Genomic DNA, 22,239 nt, shown 5'->3' with positions numbered 1-22,239 from the left:
ATGATATGTTGCTACATAGTGAGGGTGCCAAAAAAGGAAAAATAAATGAAAAGGTAATAATCCATCTATTTATCAATCATGATTCCAAGTACACTTAAGTCTGACCTCTCTACTGCAGGGAAATACTTAATATTTTTATATATTTATTTTGCTTTGTTGCTGTCTCCCGCGTTTGCAAGGTAGCGCAAGGAAACAGACGAAAGAAATGGCCCAACCCACCCCCATACACAATGTATACACACACACGTCCACACAAGCAAATATACATACCTATACATCTCAATGTACACATATATTTACATAAACAGACACATACATATATACCCATGCACACAATTCACACTGTCTGCCCCCATTCACTCCCATCGCCACCTTGCCACACATGGAATACCTTCCCCCTCCCCCCTCATGCGTGCGAGGTAGCACTAGGAAAAGACAACAAAGGCCCCATTCGTTCACACTCAGTCTCTAGCTGCCATGCAATAATGCCCGAAACCACAGCTCCCTTTCCACATCCTGGCCCCACACAACTTTCCATGGTTTACCCCAGACGCTTCACATGCCCTGATTCAATCCACTGACAGCACGTCAACCCCGGTATACCACATCGATCCAATTCACTCTATTCCTTGCCCTCCTTTCACCCACCTGCATGTTCAGGCCCCGATCACACAAAATCTTTTTCACTCCATCTTTCCACCTCCAATTTGGTCTCCCACTTCTCCTTGTTCCCTCCCCCTCCGACACATATATCCTCTTGGTCAATCTTTCCTCACTCATTCTCTCCATGTGCCCAAACCATTTCAAAACACCCTCTTCTGCTCTCTCAACCACGCTCTTTTTATTTCCACACATCTCTCTTACCCTTACATTACTTACTCGATCAAACCACCTCACACCACACATACACCATACTTAATATCTAAACCATAAGTTAAAATACATGACTAACTTGATACTCACTCTGCCATGACTTGCCGAACATTGTTAGCAAACAGCTTAGCATCTTGCTTTTCCTCTTCACTGGGTGTGTAAACAGGCAAATATTCCAATTCACAAAAGTTATGGAACTGGCAAAGAGTTACCCAAAGCATCTTCAGTCTGTGGAAGATGAAAAACCGTTTTTCATTAAGCAATTCACAAACTTGAATTATGCTTCTGACACCACTCTCACAACACTCTTTACCTCATCAAGCTAAACCAGGATGAAATTCCTGTCAAGATGTTTCTGTAAGACAAATTCACACCAGTTATATAGTACATTACACTTTCTTTTCTTACAGACACATACACACATTAGTATTACCTACCAGGAAACAAGCTTCAGGACTCTGTGTGTAAGAAGGACTGGGAAATCTTCAGTATAAAGAAAGGATCGAATCCTTCACTATCCTCTCCATACTAGGCTGCTAACCTCTCTCACATTTAACATTAGTTACAAAGTGAAAATATTTGAACTATATTCATGTTATCTACCATTAATGCTGTGCCTTTGTCTGAAGCAGAAATACAGTGAAGAAAAACTCATTAGAAAGAAAAAAATTTCATATGTACTTTTTCTCTCTTTTTGGGAAGTCATCAAATTTGTACATCTCATCCCCTCTGCATTTTACTTAACATTCGACCAGACCAACACAAAGGTAATAAAATGTATTCTGCCTCCTCTTCTCTATTATCACAGTGTATATGTACAATTACAATTATTTTAAGCCTTTCACACTTGGTTCTTGCAACTAATGGTCTTGAACTGACACATATATGTTGAAATCTTTTGTCAAAACCACTTTATTAACAGTCCCACACCTCGTACATGATTACCTTTAACATTCTGCAAGCTTAATCTCATATTATTGCATTCCATTTCACTCACTACTTCTAAATATTTTTTCAAAAACCCATTTAATTTTCCCTTTCCATGGGTGTTTTCAATTTCCTTCATCTTACATTCATTTACTCCATTCACACTCCATGCACCCATACCAACTCTCATATTTTATGCATACATAAAACTTTATTTGGGGGGAAGACTCTGACCATATGCTCATCCCAATGTAAAAAGTAGCTTCAATTAAAAGGTGCATAGAGAGATGTGAGTAATGTCAAAGAAAAAAAGGCACTAATGCAGATTTTGGAATGGTTTGGCTGTGTTCAGTCGTATATATAGACAGAAATTGTCCATTTTAAACATCCTCAGCCCAGAAACATCTAAAATCCGCAACCCAAAAAAAATCCTTGCATTTATATTTTTCACCAAAAGGACACGTTTCCAAAGTTTGAATTTAGGGCAGTAACACTTTGTGCTTTGCTCAGTCACTTTTGTTGAACTGTTCTTATTTCGCACTCATAATAGCATTCAAAAAGCATCCCCAAACTCTGCCCTAGTCTGCAGTGCGCTTGTGAAAAGCAGAAATAAAGATGAATTTTGAGGAAATGCAGACTATAGATGTTTTCATAATTGTTCACTGTTTGTAAGGAAGTGCCAGAAACAGAAATACCAAAAGATAATGAAAGTAGAATGGCAGAAGGTGACAATAAAAAAAGCTTGGGAAGTGAGTGAAGAATGAAATGTATTTAAGGAAGCAATAACGGCATGGGTGAAAAGTTTTTGGCACGCAGAAGATGGGAGGAGGGAGGGTAAAAAAAAAAAAAAAAAGGTAGTGAGTGATGGGATGACATGGTTCTGTTGCAAGTGAAAGAGAAAAGGGGTGTGAGTGACAGAAATGTACAAGAGAAAGTGGCAGGAGGTCAAAAGGAATGTGCAGGGGCTGAAAGAGAGCAAAAGAGAGTTGGGGTGAGTGAGTTTCAGCAAACATCAGATGTTTTTGAAGGAGGTTAACTGTAAGAAAAACAAGAGAACAAATGGGAACACTGGTGAACGGGGCAAATGGGTAAGTGGTAATGGTAGTGATGAGATGAAGAGGAGATGGAGTGAGTACTCACTCTGAAAGACTGTTGAATTTGTTTGACTGTAAGATGGCAGATGTAAGGAGTTTGGGTCAGGGAGGTATGTGAAGTGAGAGAGGCATGGCAAGTGGTTTGGCAAAGAAAGATAAGGAGTTGACAGCTATGTGTAAGATGAAATGCAGGAAGATGCCTCAGTGGTAATTCAGTTGACTTTTTAAGAAAAAGAAAATGACTGTGTTGCTGACTGGTTAGTTAGGATTTTCATATGTGTGGATTATGATGAGGTGCCTGAGGATTGCTAGAAATCATGTATAGTGCCATTGTATATAGGCAATGGGGACAAAGGTGGGTGTTAAGATACAGAGTGTGAGAAGAAAGCTGAGATGCAGTGAAGAGTTTTTATCAAGAGAGTAAGGTATGTGTGTGAGTAGGGAGAGAACAGAAAGAGTGGTTCCAGATAACAGTGTGTCTGCAGCAGAGTGTATGATGTGACCGTGGCTGTTTGATTTCTTTATGTATAGTGTTGTAAGGTGGGTATATCCCAGGGTCTTGGAGGTGGAGGAACCTGAGAGGTTAGTCAGTTTTTGTTGATGGCAAAGTGCTGGTGGCATATTCAGGTTAGAAACTAAAGTTGGCATCAGAGTTTAGGGAAGTGTGACAGGAAAAAGTTGATTTTTAATGTGAACAGAAGCAAGTTTAGTAGGTTTAGCAGTGCAAATAAACAAGGTAATTAAAGTTCGAATTTGAATGAAAAAAAAATTTGGGGGGAGTGTTTTAGGCACATGTGAGTGAACATGGCAGAAATGGAACCATAGAAGCTGAGGTGAGTCATCAGGGTGGTGAGGGGGTGTAGGTCCAGTGAAATATTGAGGAATTTGTGGAAAGAGAGGTCACTATCTGGGAGGGTGAAAATGGGTATGTTTAAAGATATAGTAGTCCCAGCAGTGTTGAATGGATGCAAGGGATCATTTGTAGATGAGAGTGTACAAAAAAGGGTGAACATGTTGGAAATGAAATATATGATGTGAAGAGAGTTGACAAAGTAAGTAATGATGGGGTATGAGAGAGGTTTCATAATAAGAAGAGTGTGGGTGAGAGAGACAGCTGAAGATGGAATGTTGAAATGGTTCAGACACATGGGGAGAATGAGTGAGGAGAGGTCAGAGGTGGAGTGGACAGTGAAATCGGGGAGACCAAATTGCAGATGAAAAGATGGAGTGAATATGATTTTGAGTGTTCCAGACTTGAATATGCAGGAAGGTAAAAGTCGTGTACAGGATAGAGTGAATTGGAGCAATATGGCATACAGGGGATGACGAGTTCTCAACAGAAGGAACCAGAGCATGTAAAGCAGCTGCAGGAAATTGTGGGGGGTTCTGTGGGGCCTGGTTGTGGATGGGGGATGTGGTTTCGGTACATTAGACATGACAGCTAGAGAATGGATATGAGCAAATGAGGCCTTTTCTTTGTCTGTACCTGGCTTCACCTTACAGACGTGGGAAGCTGTGAACAAGTATGAAAGAAAGAAAAATGCATAAAGAACAAGATGGTAAATGACAAAGACCAGCCTAACAGCCAAACACTGTATGTTGCTATGAGAAAGATGAATCACTTACGCTCCAGGACCATCCCAAGTCCAAGTAAAGGAGTCTGTGCGATTATGGTAGCGAATGAGGACTGGTTGAACAGGTACACCGGGATAGAATGCTCCAGGTTTGAAGGTGATAAGGCATGAGCGATTGGTACATGTTCCTTCTGGGAAGACCATTACCTGAAAAATGTGATCTTTAAAGATGGTGGAATCCAATATTGTTATAGAATCAAAAATTCAGAAAATGAGCAAGTGATATCAATACATGAGAGGCTTTTAACAGAATCATTTGTAAACAGTCCTTTAGATTGCAGGGTAACAAAACCATGAAAGCCCCAATAAAACAGGACAAAAAATGTGCAGTTTTTGTGAATAACATAAACATGTAGTATCAGAGTTGATGGTTGCTTGACAATCTTCTGTATTAACTAACACAATTTTGCTCTGATAATATGAAGCCCCTTTCAGGGAAAGTGTGAAGTCAAACACTGACTTAGTATGAAATTTTCAAGGAAAAGGCACTGTATTCATAAAAATTAGGTTTGCATTTAATTCCAAAGAGATTCGACAGTACTCAGATATTTCAACATCAGCATCATATTCAGCTTGAAAAATAGCAATTATACTGAAGTTTTCAAGAAAATCTAATGACGTCAAAAGAATACAAAAAATTGCAGGAAATAGTTCAGGTAATCTTTCTTATCCCAGAAAACTTTTTTGTCTTTGGACTGAAATATATTGTAATGAAATGCTTCCATACTAAAAATAATCTTATAAAATTTCTTATAATACTTCCCTAAGCCTTCACATACTAAATTTGAAGCTTTTCATCATTAAATTGTGATCAACTACAGATTTGATTACTGGCCTTGACCCGCAAAAAACATTGCAACCCCAGAATCATATTCAGCATGAAACATAGTACTTATACTGAGGTTTTCAACAAATATATTGACCTCAGAAAAATAGCAAAAATTGCAGGGTGTTTTTAACGCAAAGAACGTTTTTTTTATTTAAAACTGAAACAGTGTAATGAGATATGTCTGTATTTGAAATGATCATGGAAAATGTCTCATATTACATCCCTTGAGCTGACAGATACTCAACTAGATATGAAGTGAATGATCATTAAAATGTAATCATCGACTTAATTACAGGCCTTAATTATCTATCAAACAACATTTCAACCCCAGAATGACATTCAACATGAAAAATAGTACTTATACTGAGGTTTTCAAGCAGATATAATAACCTAAGAAAATTAAAAAAAATTGCTGGTAATAGTTCAGGGTATTTTTTAGCTTAAAAAAGGTTTTGCATAGAATTGAAAGATAACAAAACTGACCATTTCTGTACTTGAAATAATCATGGAAATTATCTTGTTTCACTTCCCAGAGCCAAGAAATACTCACTATATACAACATCAATGATTTCCCTATTTATAGGACTTAATGATCCCCAAACTGTATTTCAAACCCAGATTCATATTCAGCATGAAAAATTTTCTTTATACTGAGCTTTTCAGGGATATCTAGTGACCTCAGAAAATTGTCGAATATTTCAGGCGATAGTACAGGGTATTTTTTTAGCCCAAAAGACTTATTGTTTTTGAATTGAAATATAACATAATGAAATGCTTCTACATTTGAAATAGTAATGGAAAATACTCTGTGATGCTTCCCTTAGCCAACAGATACTCGCTGAATAAAAAGCGAATAATCATAAGATTTTAAATTATAGACGTAATTACAGGCCATAAATAACCCTTAAACAACATTTCAACCCCAAAGTCATATTCATCATGGAAAATAATACATTTACTGAGGATTTCAAGCAAAGCTATTGACCTCAAAAAAATGGCAAAAATTGCAGGGGAATTTTTTTTCCTCAAAAGAGTTTTGTTCTAAAATTGAAAATATAACCACATCAAAAGTTTGTGTCCTTGTAACAATTGGGTAAATTATCTCGTATTACTTCCCAGAACCAACAAATACTCACTAAATATGAAGAGAATGCTAATTAAAATGGAATCATTAAAGGCCCTAATTACTCCTCAAACAACATTGCAGACAATTACAGTTCTTAATTTACCCTTAAACAACATTTGAACCCCAGAATTGTAATCAGCATGAAAAATGGTACTGATAATGAGGTTTCCAAGATCTATTGATTTCAGAAACATAGCAAAAATTTGCTTTGAAACTGCAATATAATTAAATACTTCTTTACTGAAAATAATCATGAGAAATATCTTATAATGCAATGCTGAGCTGACAGATACTCGGTAAAAGTGAAGCAAATGATCTTTAAAATGTAATCAATTTTAGACTTAAGTACTGGTCTCATGTATCTCCTGTGTGATGTAGAAGGTGGCATAGAAAGGTGTAAGCAGGGGACTAGAAATCTTCCTCTCATGTGCTATTACTTTCTAAAAAAAAAAAGAAAAAAAAAGAAGAAGGCAGAAGCCAAACAAAGATTTTTTCTCTAAGGCTGACTCACTTGTTATTTGCACATGAATGAAACTAAATTCAGAATAACTGTGCTTGTGCAAGCACAACAAGAATACACAAGTCTGTGTTGTTGTTGTTAAACAAGTTTTGGGAGGAGGCTTATATATGAGAGCCCAGAAATTTTCCAACATATCTTTCATCTAAACTGCAATTCACTGTTCTAGCTGCACTAAGTAATAATTTTCAGAATGAAGTGTTGTAATAGGAATAAATTCATCCATTATCTCATTATCTATTTGTTCACATGCTGGTAGGACTGATGCATTTAAAGAATTCAACATTAAGGACACTGCCTCAGGACTTAAAAAATGGTATGAGAGTCAGTGACACAAGCCGTCTTGAAATATGCATGGCATACTTCATGGCTTGTACAGCACTTCTTGTCTGCCTAATGATGTATGAAAAGGTTGTCACTATGGTTATCAACCTTACTGAAGACTATGATAATTACAGTGAAGTAGCATGTATGACTGCAGGACCTGAGATAAAACTTGAAGATTAGGACATAAGCTTCTTTAAGCAGAGGAGTTTCATTATCCATCAAGGGATAATGAGAGTTCCATATCCAATAAAAAATATTGAAGGAGAAACCAAACATCATAAAGTAAATGACTCTAAGAAGTGTTTAAGAAGGTTTCAAAGTGTTGTATCTATCCAGCAACAGTATCTATAGCTTTCTTATCTTGTCCATTACCTTCTTGCTTTCTTTCATACTATTCGCCATTTCCCGCATTAGCGAGGTAGCGTTAAGAACAGAGGACTGGGCCTTAGAGGGAATATCCTCACCTGGCCCCCTTCTCTGTTCCTTCTTTTGGAAAATTCAAAAAAAAAAAAAAACGAGAGGGGAGGATTTCCAGCCACCCACTCCCTCCCCTTTTAGTCGCCTTCTACGACACGCAGGGAATACGTGGGAAGTATTCTTTCTCCCCTATCTGTTCATTACCTGTATGTTATGATACCAAGTTAGATCTCTACTTTGACAAACATCCATACACAAAAACACAGTCTCCTACAATGAATGAAATGGAAGACCTATCTCCTATCTCTCCTGGTACCTTCACCTCAGTTGTGCTTAATGCTAACCCTAGTTTTATTTTACATTAATCACCAAACTGTACCTTAGTCTTCATTACATTTGTTACAAAAAAATTAGAAATTTTGGTTAAGTACAAAATGTATATTTTCTAAATGTTTTATATTGTATTGTGTATTTCCAAATTTATTAAATGTATTATATATGAACAACATTTAAAAATATATCAGGTATACAAAAAGCCCACACCTGAAGTTATGAAATGTTTGAGCTTCAGTCTAAACCCACCACAAAGATCAAAACAATATAGTATCAATGATGATAAAATCCATAATTCAAACACTACTCAGTCCCAATTAATTTGACTAAAGATCATCTACCTGTATTATCAGAAGGCTACCTCTGCCAACTTCATGAAATTTGGATTCAAGGTCTTCTACCAGTATCATCAGAAGGCCACTTCACTGCTAACTTAACTCAAACTTATAACAGCATTTTAGGATATGATTAATTAAAGTCCAAGAAAATCTGATAAACTGAACCACATATACCACATTTAAAACATAAGCATGGTTTAAACTTACTTGTGGCCAGTTTTCTTCACTAGTGGCCCGACGTTTAATCTCTTGGATGGTGTTTTGGCGAGAATTAGTGTCTTCACGCCACACATAAACTGGCTGGGTGTAGTCAATATATTCTGCCAGGGATGAAGAACAAGTTTTTACTATAACAAAGCTTCCACTATGGTGTGAAGATTAAAATTGACTGTGTGTACTGAAATTACAGAACAAAATTACTTGAATTATATTACAGCTCTGAGCTCAATCACTTTTCCATCCATGAATTTCATTACTCCGATGGTAAATCCATTCATACCATGTAGTCAAAAAGTATAAGTAAGTAGGGTAAATTCTCTTTTTGTACAATCAGCATATCATCCTGTTGTCAATAATTTTATGCAAATTCTTGTCAAAAGGCATGGATTAGTAGTGTAGATTCTGTTCTTGCTAAGCCAACATATTTTTCACACTGAAATAATTATACCACAAAAAGTTATACAATGCTGCAATTTTCCTTGAAAACATGACAGTATAATTCTGCTGCACATTCTACCCTTTTGCCTTTAAACATACTTAATTTCACAGCCTATCAAATATTCACAAACATATTCATTCTCCTCTTGTAATGGTTCATCACTCTCTCTGCACTTTTTTCAATCTTCAAACATACTTCAGTTTTTTAGTGAACAAGTCTTGAAAGGTTTAACAATCTACATCAAAAACTGTAAATGAACCACAACCATTTGTGTTATGTGAAAATGTTGAGTGGCAGTTTCTTATTTACATAGATTTGATTACTGCAATCAACATATATTTTGGTGGATAATTATAAACTATGAATACAATGAAGAACAAGGTACTATCATGAAGAAGTATGAAGAAAAGCTATACTTCTTGGAGACTTGTCTTTTACAGTTTCAGCACAGCTGTGGCCCATCATTTGCCCTTTTCAGGAGGTGCCCATTCAGAGAGGCTCATGATAAGCTGAAACTATATTGGAAAAATAATGATCAAGTCATCAAGGAATGTGGTTTCACTTTCCTTCATAAAAACAATTTGCTGCCATAGTTGTGAGTCATGGACCACATCTTATACTATATACACATCAGCAATGAGATCAGTTGCATAACATTGTAATAAATTGTAAATGTACATAAAATTAAGGTAACTACATTCCATGGCTTTTTTTTTTCACATATCATGGCATAATGTATGACATGCATTTAACCATATTCATTACTTGTGGTACCTCCGAAACAAATTAACATGCTATAAATGACATTTAGATTGGTTGACTGCATGTTCTAGCAAACACTGACAATACAAAACATAAAACTCAGAAATATTATGGAACTGGGTGGATATAAACTAGCATTCATAATTTTTTCATCCTATATAACTGGAAAACTTTAAGAGATTTTCATTTCATATTTCAACTGCTATGAATGATATTTTTGTTAAACCGTGTAAATGACAGAACTAAAGATAAATCAATAAGATGCTAATGTACTGTACTCCCGACTGTCATGCCTGACATAGACAAGCACCCATACTGGAAAATTGGCACACCTACACTTTAGAATACAGCATGCCAAACACCTACTGCCAAAGAGGGGAAGCTGTAGGTTCTCTATGCGGTTCACCAGACATGGAACATTGGACCAGTAAACTGCGATGGCATCAAAGAAACTGCTATGAGGCCCAACTATAAGGATGGGAGCTTCAGCTTTGGTTGCCATGCGTCCCTTGATTTTGATCCATTGGTATCCATAGCACCTCATCATCATTCGACCAATAAGGCCCAGATACCACCGAATCTTCCTGTGGATTCATAAAATATAGCCCAAGTGAGATAATCCCTTATGACGCTCAAAAACCCTGGATATATTTGGTTAAAGTTTATAGCCCAGTGTTAATGCCAAATGATTAATCTTGATGCTGTTTTTAAAGATCAATAAAATTACCTTGTATATGGATTACTGACTCCAAGACTCCAATCCAATATGATATAGGTATCATTGTACTGCTGATACTAAGCATATCAGGTTTGCTTCCACCTCTGGGGAATATCAGTCTAACTTTGCCAGGAAATCTAAGTTATACAGAAATATAGTTTAGATATATATATATATATATATATATATATATATATATATATATATATATATATATATATATATATATATATATGTATATATAGATAGATAGATAGATAGATAAAGAGATAGGTGGAAAGAGACAGCTTCTACGTAAATACCTACAAGTATCTATGATGAGATTTTACTTTAATGGTAAGGTTAGCATGAAGAGCTTACCATGTGTCTTGCTTGATTGATAAGACTGTTCTTCTCGGCTGCCACATGCAATACATAATTACCTATTCCTGGTTCATCTGGGAATTTTTTCATCCACATGGCAAGTATTCTTTTAAGTGTTTCTATAATTGTTCAAAATATGTTTCTCATATTCCTGGCAGTATTATGAATTACTGTTCTAGGTTTTTGGTTGGGCTGTCATATATTTTGTCTGATTTATTTTCAGTAAGTTCCATGGAATTATTGAAGGTTTAATAACTGTATATGTTCCTTGTTTAGGGGCTTTTACACTTAATGTTATATTTTTTATATCATTATCTTGTATAAGTTTCTTGATGAGAGGCTTTTAAGCTTGATAAGTTTTCTTTAATACCTTCAATTCATTACAGTGCATTATTTCTTGGCTATATAGTTGCAGGTGTATTCAGCCTTTCATGATAGCTCCTTTGTTCTATTCTCTCAGTTATGCGAATGATGTGCTTCTTAATTCTGATTTGTTTATTTGTAATTGTGTCATTGGTGACCGTATGAAATAGGAATATTCAGTTGTGCTTCGTACATATACAATAAACATTCTCATCAAAAGTTTTCTATATCTTGCATTAAAAGTTATCAGAATCATACAATAAACATTCTCATCAAAAGTTTCCTATATCTTGCAGTAAAAGTTATCAGAATCATACCACTCATTACATGGTTCAGAAATGTGATCTCTGAATTGTAGTCTCATATATGATGACATCCAAAATTCTTAGATTTGTTCTACAGATTTGTTCCACTTTCTATCACATTCTCTGTTGGGCCTTTATATGGTACCACCAATGCATTCTTACTTGTTCCATAACTTACTTGCTCAAATTCATCTTCATTAAATGCCATCAGGTTCACTTCTCATTTTTTTAATTGTATCTTAAGTCATTTTGTAGCTCCTTTTGATTAGTTCCTGATTCAATTATTTCTCTTCCTATGGTGTCATTAGCAGAGAGAGAGAGAGAGAGAGAGAGAGAGAGAGAGAGAGAGAGAGAGAGAGAGAGGACCTACAAGAACCTATGATGAGATTTTGGTAAAATGTCAGGGCTAATGCATATCACTCACCACATGTTTTGCTTTTAATTAATGGTTTCTTTCTACCACTACATCCATTATATGATCAGCTGTTTTGGACTCTTCTGGAACCTGCTTTTTCCATATGTCTAAATTTCTCTTGAATATTTCTGTAGCTGTTCTTTCTAACTTATTACCACATGTTTGGTTAGATACCATTAGAAATAGCAGTAATAAATTTTGCTGCTTATGTACACTTTACACCTTTTCATCAATGGCTTTCTATCTTGAAGTGAGTTTTAAAAACCATACCATCCATCAGTTGGCTTAAGGGTACTATCTTCTCAATATGCTCTCTTGAGTTTTAGTTTTTCATTTATGATAACACCTAAATGTTTATTTGCTACACTTTTGACCACTTTGTCTGTTGGACTTTTGAGTACTTTCATCAATGTATTATTACTTGTTCCATGACTAATTTGCTCAAATATACCTTCATTAAATTCAATCAGGTTCACTTCTCCCCATTTGGATACTGTGCCAAGTCTTTTGGCACCTATTTATAATCAGTTTCTGATCTTCTCACTTTGCTTAGTGTCAAAAAGCAAACTCCTGAATATCCTTTTTTTTTCTTTAATTCTCTGCTGATGTCTGATACTGTTATTAAGAGAATTGGAGCTAGCACCATTCCTTGTTGTGCTCTTACTAGAATATCTTCATCAGATAGTGTTCCATTAGCTACGACTTTGAATTTTTGTTGGTTAAAAACTTTCAACCATCTATCTATCTACATCCCTGGCACCCATTTACTCTAGGAACTCCTATCAAAGGGATGGCCTCAGCAAAAAAGTTTGCACTTATCCATGTCTTTACATGCCTCCCCTACATATACACCACTACATGCAGTCTTCCACCATTTTCTCTCCAGTACTCTTCCACTCTGTTTCCCTATGTCACAGGTGGTCTTTCTCTCACACCAGCCACTTTAACTGTACTATCATACACTCTCCTTGTAAACTCCCATCTTGCATTCTTTCCACATACCCAAACTACTTCAAAGTATTATGTTTCTTCCACTCTACCACTCCACAAATCATTCCTTTTACATTCCCTGCCGTACCACATTTCTCAGACACCCCTAATTTCTTTTTTCATTCCATCTAGTCATACCACACGCTCCTCTCAGACAGCTCATTTCCTCAGCCTGGATTCTTGATCCCAGTGACTCACTCCATGTCCATGTTTTGGCTGCATATGTCAGGGTCAGAAGGACTATGCTATCCCTTAATCCTTCCTTCACCTTCATACTCACACCTCTACCCTTCATTATTCTATGAAAGGACCCAGTGACTCTCTACTGTTCTCTTTACCTCCCCCTTCCTTTCCTAAAACCTACTTGTCCCTCACTTATCCTGCATTCAGACACTTCCGTTACTCTGTTAATCAACACTCTTGCATACACTTTTCCTCATGCGCTTAGAGTTATTCCTCTATAATTGCTACATACATCCTTAGCACCTTTTCCTTTTAATAAAGGAACAATAATAGCTTTCACCTAGTCCTCGGGCACATCCTTCTGTTTTCATGCTTAATTACACATCAAATGTTTCCATTCCATTACACTTTCTTCTCCATACTTCATCATTTCAGATGTAATTCCCATCCACTACAGGTGCCTTTCCTACCTTCAGCCTCATTATAGCCCTTTTTACCTCACCTCTTGCTAAAGGCTCTTGCACTTCTATCCTCTTCCTTCCATCCTCCATACCCATGCATGTAACTACTGCTGCCTTCTCCCAATTTCATCATTTCTTTGAAATACTTTTTCCATCTTTCAATTCCTCCTTTCGATTCACCAACTCAGCTTCCTTACTTCTCGCATGAATATTTTCACTCATACATCCACCTCTTCCCTTCTTTACCTCCTTCCAGTATGATTTCTTATTTTCCTTAAACTACCTCTTTCCTTTTTCATCTCCTTCCAATAATTTCCCTAAAGTTTTCACTCAACTTTCTTCTAAAATCTTCATTTGCTCTTTCTTTGATTTCCTCTGTCAGCTTCTTAACATGCTGCTTACACATCTTTGCTGAACAAGTACATTCCTTTTGAGCAATCTACCATACACCTTTTTCTTCTTCCACAGCATTTGTATTCTCATCCATCCACCATGCATTTCCCTTTTCATTCCTGTATCTTTTGACCTAGTATCCAAATTCTAATTCTACCATCTGTAATAGTCTTTCTGTAAACATTTTAATCTCCTCATTCACACATGATTGCATCCGTACATTTACTACACTTCCATCCAACCTTTCGGTCAACCTTCTTTCACATATTCCTCCTCACATTTTATTTCTATTCAGCTTCTTACTTGCTAACGCTTTTACCTCTCCATTTTTCCGTACACCATACCTCCAATTTTCAATGATCCTCACCTCCAGAAGAACTGTAAAATGGCTGATCTCCAAAGAATCCTCCCACAACTCAAGCATCTAGCACAGCCTCTTTTGACCTTTAATCCACTGCCTCATAGTCAGTCAAACCCCTTTTGCACTTCTCTAAAATCATTTCTTATCCATGTATAACTGTGGATCATCTTCAAGCTGAAAATAGGTACTTACAAGGAATAAAGCCACATCAGTATAGATATCCAAAAGATAACTTCCATTCTCATTTACTCAAGGCACTCCCTGTTTACCAACTATCTCACCAATTCCATCACATCCCACTTTCATATTCATATCACCCATTGCAACCAACTTTCTCTCTTTCTCAAAGCCATTCATATAATCATTCAAATTTGTCCAGAAACACTTCATTTCACCCTTACCCTTGATTCATTCCTTCCTTGCTCTGTAAACACTTTCCCATACTCTTAGTGATAGCACAATTGCGCAAGCTTCTTTCACTCTTCCCTGATAATTTTCATTTATTCCTATCCATACTACTCCTCCTTCCACATCCTCCCATAACTTCCATTCATCATTTCTATTTTAACTACATACATCCTGCCCAAAGCTATAGGTTTCCCTAATTCCCAGCACATCCAAAGTATAACTTAACTTTCCCCACATGCTCCCTCCTTTTCCTCTCACTAGTCATTCCATTTACATTCAGCATTATCACCTTCAATTGCTTGTCCCTGTTACTCTCAGAATTAACTGGTAGACTTCATTGCCACATCTTAGCCTTTTGTGCCTTACCCTTGGCAGGCCACTGACAGAGGGCAACTCTAGCCCAGTATTTCCCTAAGGCAGCAGGGCTCCCAAATTGTGCAGAAAAGTAAAACATTTGCACCTCAAGTGTTTGTTTATATGTAAAAAACTACTACTATTGCTCTGATAGAGTTGGGTAATTCCTCCCCCCTTTCGTTCTACCCCTAAGGGTGTAGCAGTGAGGTCACCATGAGAAGGCCGGGTGAGACTTGATACTCCAGAAAACTAAAGTATCCTCGAAAGGCAATGAAATTCAAAACTTTTCTTAATTTAGAGCCCATACCACAGTAGCAGCACCTCCTAATGTCATTGATTATGATAGCACCACTGTGCAGTTTTGTTCTGCTACTCTCTATAGTGAAATTCTATTCTCTTTATAGTAAAATTCTTGTTTGTTTTGTCAAGTGCCCTATCAGATTTGGGAAAATGTCCATTCTCTTTCTTTGCATTATAGTTTCATATGTGTCATTGTAATGATTGGATCTTAATACTTTTTCCTAGTATAAATTCATGTTGACTGTCATTTATATAATTGTTCTTGACCAAATGTTCTACTCTCTCCTTGTATCACTTTTTCAGTGATGTTTATCGATGTGAAGCAAGTTAACTGGTTCGTACTACTTATGAATTGCCTAGATCCTCCTTGTGTATTTGTGTTTTTTCTGTGGGAACTGTGACAGCACAGGCACACTATTGACATCTCATATACATTACATATATATATATATATATATATATATATATATATATATATTTTCTTTTTTTTCAAACTATTCGCCCTTTCCCGCGTTAGCAAGGTAGCATTAAGAACAGAGGACTGGGCCTTTGGGGGAATATCCTCACCTGGCCCCCTTCTCTGTCCCTTCTTTTGGAAAATTAAAAAAAAACGAGAGGGGAGGATTTCCAGCCCCCTGCTCCCTCCCCTTTTACTCGCCTTTTACGACACGCAGGAATACGTGGGAAGTATTCTTTCTCCCCTATCCCCAGGGATAATATATATTATTATTATTATTATTATTATTATTTTGCTTTGTCGCTGTCTCCCGCGTTAGCGAGGTAGCGCATGGAAACAGATGAAAGAATGGCCCAACCCTCCCACATACACATGTATATACATACATGTCCACACATGCAAATATACATACCTATACATCTCAACGTATACATATATATACACACACAGACATATACATATATACACATGTACATAATTCATACTGTCTGCCTTTATTCATTCCCATCGCCACCCCGCCACACATGAAATAACAACCCCCTCCCCCCGCATGTGCGCGAGGTAGTGCGAGGAAACAACAAAGGCCACATTCGTTCACACTCAGTCTCTAGCTGTCATGTATAATGCACCGAAACCACAGCTCCCTTTCCACATCCAAGCCCCACAGAACTTTCCATGGTTTACCCCAGATGCTTCACACACCCTGATTCAATCCATTGACAGCACGTCGACCCCGGTATACCACGTTGTTCCAATTCACTCTATTCCTTGCATGCCTTTCACCCTCCTGCATGTTCAGGCCCCAGTCACTCAAAATCTTTTTCACTCCCATCTTTCCACCTCCAATTTCGTCTCCCACTTTTCGTTCCTTCCTTCTCTGACACATATATCCTCTTGGTCAATCTTTCCTCACTCATTCTCTCCATGTGACCAAACCATTTCAAAACACCCTCTTCTGCTGTCTCAACCACACTCTTTTTATTACCACATACCTCTCTTACCTTATTATTACTTAATCGATCAGACCACCTCACACCACATATTGTCCTCCAACATCTCATTTCCAGCACATCCACCCTCCTCCGCACAACTCTATCTGTAGCCCACGCCTCTCAACCATATAACATTGTTGGAACCACTATTCCTTCAAACATACCCATTTTTGCTTTCCGAGATAATGTTCTTGACTTCCACACATTTGTCAACGCTCCCAGATATATATATATATATATATATATATATATATATATATATATATATATATATATATATATATATTATCCCTGGGGATAGGGGAGAAAGAATACTTCCCACGTATTCCCTGCGTGTCGTAGAAGGCGACTAAAAGGGGAGGGAGCGGGTGGCTGGAAATCCTCCCCTTTCTTGTTTTTTTTTTAATTTTCCAAAAGAAGGAACAGAGAAGGGGGTCAGGTGAGGATATTCCCTCTAAGGCCCAGTTCTCTGTTCTTAACGCTACCTCGCTAACGCGGGAAATGGCAAATAGTATGAAATATATATATATATATATATATATATATATATATATATAAATATATATATATATTTTTTTTTTTTTCTTATACTATTCGCCATTTCCCGCGATAGCGAGGTAGCGTTAAGAACAGAGGACTGGGCCTTTGATGGAATATCCTCACCTGACCCCCTTCTCTGTTCCTTCTTTTGGAAAAAAAAAAAAAAAAAAAAGAAAAACGAGAGGGGGAGGATTTCCAGCCCCCTGCACCCTCCCCTTTTAGTTGCCTTCTACGACACGCAGGGAATACATGGGAAGTATTCTTTCTCCCCTATCCCCAGGGATAATATATATATATATTTTTTTTTTTTTTTTTTTTTTTCATACTATTCGCCATTTCCCGCGATAGCGAGGTAGCGTTAAGAACAGAGGACTGGGCCTTTGAGGGAATACCCTCACCTGGCCCCCTTCTCTGTTCCTTCTTTTGGAAAAAAAAAAAAAAAAAAAAAAAACCGAGAGGGGAGGATTTCCAGCCCCCCGCTCCCTTCCCTTTTAGTCGCCTTCTACGACACACAGGGAATACGTGGGAAGTATTCTTTCTCCCCTATCCCCATATTATGAATATATATATATATATATATATATATATATATATATATATATATATATATATATATATATATGTGTGTGTGTGTGTGTGTGTGTGTGTGTTTGAACCCTTGCCTGAGCCAGCTACTTATCTATCAACCAGCCCTGAAAGGTGAACTGACTACCACTCACAGAATTCAAATCCAGGTAGACCTGTGCATGATTTGTATTGAAAAATGCTACTTAGTACACCACTGTAGCCCATGTTACTTATGCCATTCTGTGGATGTCTACATTATTGCTTTCATCTGGTCTCTGCCTCAACAATTGTTTTGCTATTGCAGCATTTGTCTTCTTTTGGTGGATAGCTGGAATTTTATCCAGTCCTAGAGCTGACTTTTCTTGGAAGGTCTTATTTGCTGCTGAATAGATGTAGAGTATGATCTTGTCCTTTGTTTTGTAGGTTAAGTGAAGGTTGTTTATTCTGAATAAAGAGAACTTATGTGATATGAAGAAGCTTGCTGTCTCTAATGAGCTTATTAATTTTTTCTAAATCCATCATCTGTTATCTAGTTAGTTTGGTCCCATGGAGATTTTCCAAATGCAACTGGATGCAACTTGTTGGAGGTGCATATTACTGTCCCTAGAGAGGGGGATAGTGGTGGCTTCCACATTTTATGAAATCAGGTAAAGTCAAAAGTCAGTATGCTGGATCAGTGACATAGTGATACAAGAAATTTTCCTGCATTCATTTGAAGAACTTGTGTCTTCATGACTGCCTCCATGAAAATGCTGTCCTTATTTAGTTTATTTCATTCATTCACCACTCATATTATGAATGTGATTCTTTAAATCTTTTTTGATAAGTTTCTTGCTGTGTGTGATTATTTCTTGCTGTGTGTGGTTCATATTTGTATGTTATTGGGAGAGAGTTTTAAACTCTTGTTGCATTGTCTCATAACCTTGTATGTATGTACCATGTCTTTATTCCTATGTTTGTATAGTAACACACCCCAGCCTAAACTCTGTATGTATGTAATTACCTTTTGTACTGCACTGGGAGGAAGCTTTATACTTGTGGGGCACATTTCTTCTACCATACATACTTTTTAAACTTCTTTATACTGTATACATTTACTATATCCTCATGCAATATAGTCCATTCATCCATTAGTCGTTTACTATAAAAATCCTTTTTTAAATATCCTCATGCACTTTATTCCATTCATCCACCATTCTTTTAGTGTGAAATTACGTTTTTAAATGTTTTTGAATGTTTCTTAACATAGGCAGTACCAGAATTAAGAGATCTAAGATACAATGAAATGCTTGAGGATTAAAAATTACCCACTATGGAAGTCAGAAGAGTAAAGGGTGGACTGATCACAACTTTTCTGTTTTTAAAAGGGATAACAAAGTGCACAGTATACTGTATTTTGAGAGGTGCAGGGAAACAGGAACCTAAGGACATCATATGAAATCAAGTAAGGATGTGTAGATAAGGATGGCACTAGAGCGATGAATGATTGGAATAGATTGACTGAGGATAAAGTTGATGCAGACAGCATACATAAATTCACAAAGTTTTATGATGAAGAGTGTTCAAGAAATGGGGACCCACAAGTGTACAACTCCCCTCCCTCATACGGTACAAATAGGTCATTACAACTCTGTGAATACACATTTTATTTTTCTAAGTTGTTTAAAAAATACATTTTAATCCTACAGTTTTAAAGATATTAATATAAAGATAGAAAAAATTTACTTCCAAGGTATTATTCATCCATTATTTTCACTGTAATAAATTCAAGGAGTTTTGTGGACGTTTCAGCACCAAGCACGAAAAAGTGCAAAAGTAAACCTGTCAAGTGAGTCACATTGCACATTTTGTTTATTTTACCTCCACAGAAATGCTGAGAACTGATTATTATTTTAGCTTATATAATAAATCATTTCTTGTTCTAATCAGTGTCATTCACTGGTAATTTTTTTCATAATTGCAAAAAAAAAAAAAAAATGTTTGATAAATCACCAAATACATTATTGTCATGGCTAGGCAGGCACTGGCAACAATCTTTACTTCTGCTAGAAAACCTTTTTTTTTTTTTTTTATCTCATCTTTGTCAGCTTTTGTTGCTGAAAGAGTTGGTGTTCATGAAATCTCTTTCCACACAATATTACGACAGGTCATATTGTCAAATAATTCAGAATTATCTTCTGCCTGGTCCTCTACATCTCACATAAAGCTGCTCGGTTCCCTCCATAAAGCTTACACAAATGTGTTCTCATTAGCATGGCTGGAGGATGCCTGACTGTTGAGAGAATTGATTGTGCACTGACACCTTAGCCATCACACAGACTCAACACAGCCTTAAAATTGAGGCACAAAACTTGATGCATAAATATTGATCTACAGGCTTCACCTAAATCCTGTAATCATCTATCTGGAGGCATCAAGAGGTTAGTGAATGTCTTCTTGGTTTTAAAGTAGAGTAATTAATCACTTTGGTATGAAGATCAACTTTGCTTTGATGATCCATTTATAACTTGCTTCCTTCTGAGAGAGGGGCTGAGCTTTATATTCTTTCTTTGCCTTGAGAATTTCAGGCATAAGTTTTGATGAGTTTTGAAGATGAGAAGCTCTGCTCTGCAGATGCAGACTTATCTTTTGTTGTTAGAATTAATTCATGAAGTATAGTAACTTCAATCTATGCTCTTTCTAAGCTAATTCCATTCGAGGGTAAAAGTCCAGACAAATGATCACACCATCATACATTTGAATGAAAACTAGATCTGTAGCTTTTGCAAGTGCTGAACAGATCTAAGAGATAGGAGGAGGTTCTAGGGAATATCAGCTGATGTCCCCAGCTGAAAATCTTTCTTTTACTAACAGTGGCAAAATTATTTATGATCAGAAGATAATACAGAAGGAAAGTTCAAGAGTATTTCATAGCATATGAGATTCATTTATATCATATCTACTTGGATAAGAGAGGAAATGTTTGACCATACTGTTGATTAATAGCTTTCGATGTATATCTGGCACTGGCAGATAATGAGACCAATCCAGGTTGTGCTCCATGAAGCAAGCCCTGTTATTTTGCATCTTGTGACACTACTTCAAAAGACAAAAACCTTTGTCTTGCAGGCTTGGACTACAATTGAAACATTAAATTAACTTATAACAATTTGTATTTTTCTTTGTTTAAACTTACAAAGAAATTAATTTGAGATGACTTTTGATTAACAAGGAAATCTCTTTGGATGGTAGTTTTGTTAGGTAAGTATTGCTTACCTTGCCCTTGAGCCCTCTCATTGTTAAAGACATCATTCTGCTAATATATAGCATGTACATTGAATATCAAAATACAGACATAGTATTCTGCCACGGTTTAAATCCAGCATCCACTGTAGGCTCTGTTAGCATGCCAAAACGACAAACAAAGGATGAGTCACTAGATCTGCCTGGTGGCCTCACTAACTCGCTAGAAATCATGGAAAGTAGTTACATGTCTTGACTCAGTGCATCTATGTTGTTCCTCTTTAGGACAGATTATGATTTCCTAAGAGTGAACCTAAGCTGCAGAGTTATATAGAAAATTACTATCAAAGAAATCAAGACAGCAGGTAAGCAGAGGCCATTGGATCAGTAATTAACTCTTAGTGTACCACAAAAAGTAATATTTCAATTATGTCTGGCAATTAATAATGTTCAATTTTAGCTTAAAAAAGTGTGGAAAGGATATGCCAGGTCCCTTCCATAACTAAATGACTTTTCTGTCAAAAATTTTGCCTCAAAATGCTGAAAAATACTCATTTGGTACTTTTCTCCATAATCAGCATAATAATTACTACAAAAAACTGGATATGTTCTACATATTCTATAGTAATTGGCTGTTACCTTACTCACAAAATGATATATGACAAACATTTAAACACAACATATATAACATACTGTATATGCACACAGCCATTCTTAAAACTTGAAAAACCTGTAGCGCATACAAATCCAAGAAAGCCATCTCACACAACTTCAGCAGCTTTGAAAGATTTTACTCTGCCAGTAAGGGTCAATTTGCAGTACAAATAAAACATAAAACCAGGATAGAGAAATGGTAAGTTTTGTCAAACATTAGGGTTACATGCAAGCAGACTGAAAATCAAAAGCATTACAGGAACTCTGAAAGAGAAAGGTAAGGTGAAAAATGTATGATCAATGTGAAAAAACAAATTCAAAGATTCTGTTTACAAGAAGTACCTAAATAACAGTGAAA

The 22,239-nt window shown here is 36.5% G+C and overlaps 2 protein-coding genes across 4 annotated transcripts in view; one reads left to right on the top strand and one right to left on the bottom strand.

Moving 5' to 3' along the window:
- sav (scaffold protein salvador) overlaps window positions 1-22,239 on the top strand; it is a 1,023,444-nt gene that overhangs the window by 906,172 nt on the left and 95,033 nt on the right. The gene's annotated exons all lie outside the window — the stretch shown is intronic.
- Window positions 1-22,239, bottom strand: part of LPCAT (lysophosphatidylcholine acyltransferase) — a 119,357-nt gene that overhangs the window by 33,245 nt on the left and 63,873 nt on the right. For 2 of the 3 annotated variants that reach the window (XM_071685931.1, XM_071685933.1), the window contains 4 exons: window positions 10,202-10,419; window positions 8,623-8,735; window positions 4,521-4,675; window positions 964-1,101 (listed from right to left, as the gene is read on the bottom strand). In XM_071685931.1, the coding sequence (XP_071542032.1) occupies window positions 964-1,101; window positions 4,521-4,675; window positions 8,623-8,735; window positions 10,202-10,419 (624 nt within the window). The remainder of the gene's footprint in view (window positions 1-963; window positions 1,102-4,520; window positions 4,676-8,622; window positions 8,736-10,201; window positions 10,420-22,239) is intronic. The other variant, XM_071685930.1, reaches the window with a different exon arrangement.

The sequence above is a fragment of the Panulirus ornatus genome, chromosome 41, assembly GCF_036320965.1.
Source record: "Panulirus ornatus isolate Po-2019 chromosome 41, ASM3632096v1, whole genome shotgun sequence".
Lineage (NCBI taxonomy): Eukaryota > Metazoa > Arthropoda > Malacostraca > Decapoda > Palinuridae > Panulirus > Panulirus ornatus.
This window is presented reverse-complemented; position numbering and strand designations above follow the sequence as displayed.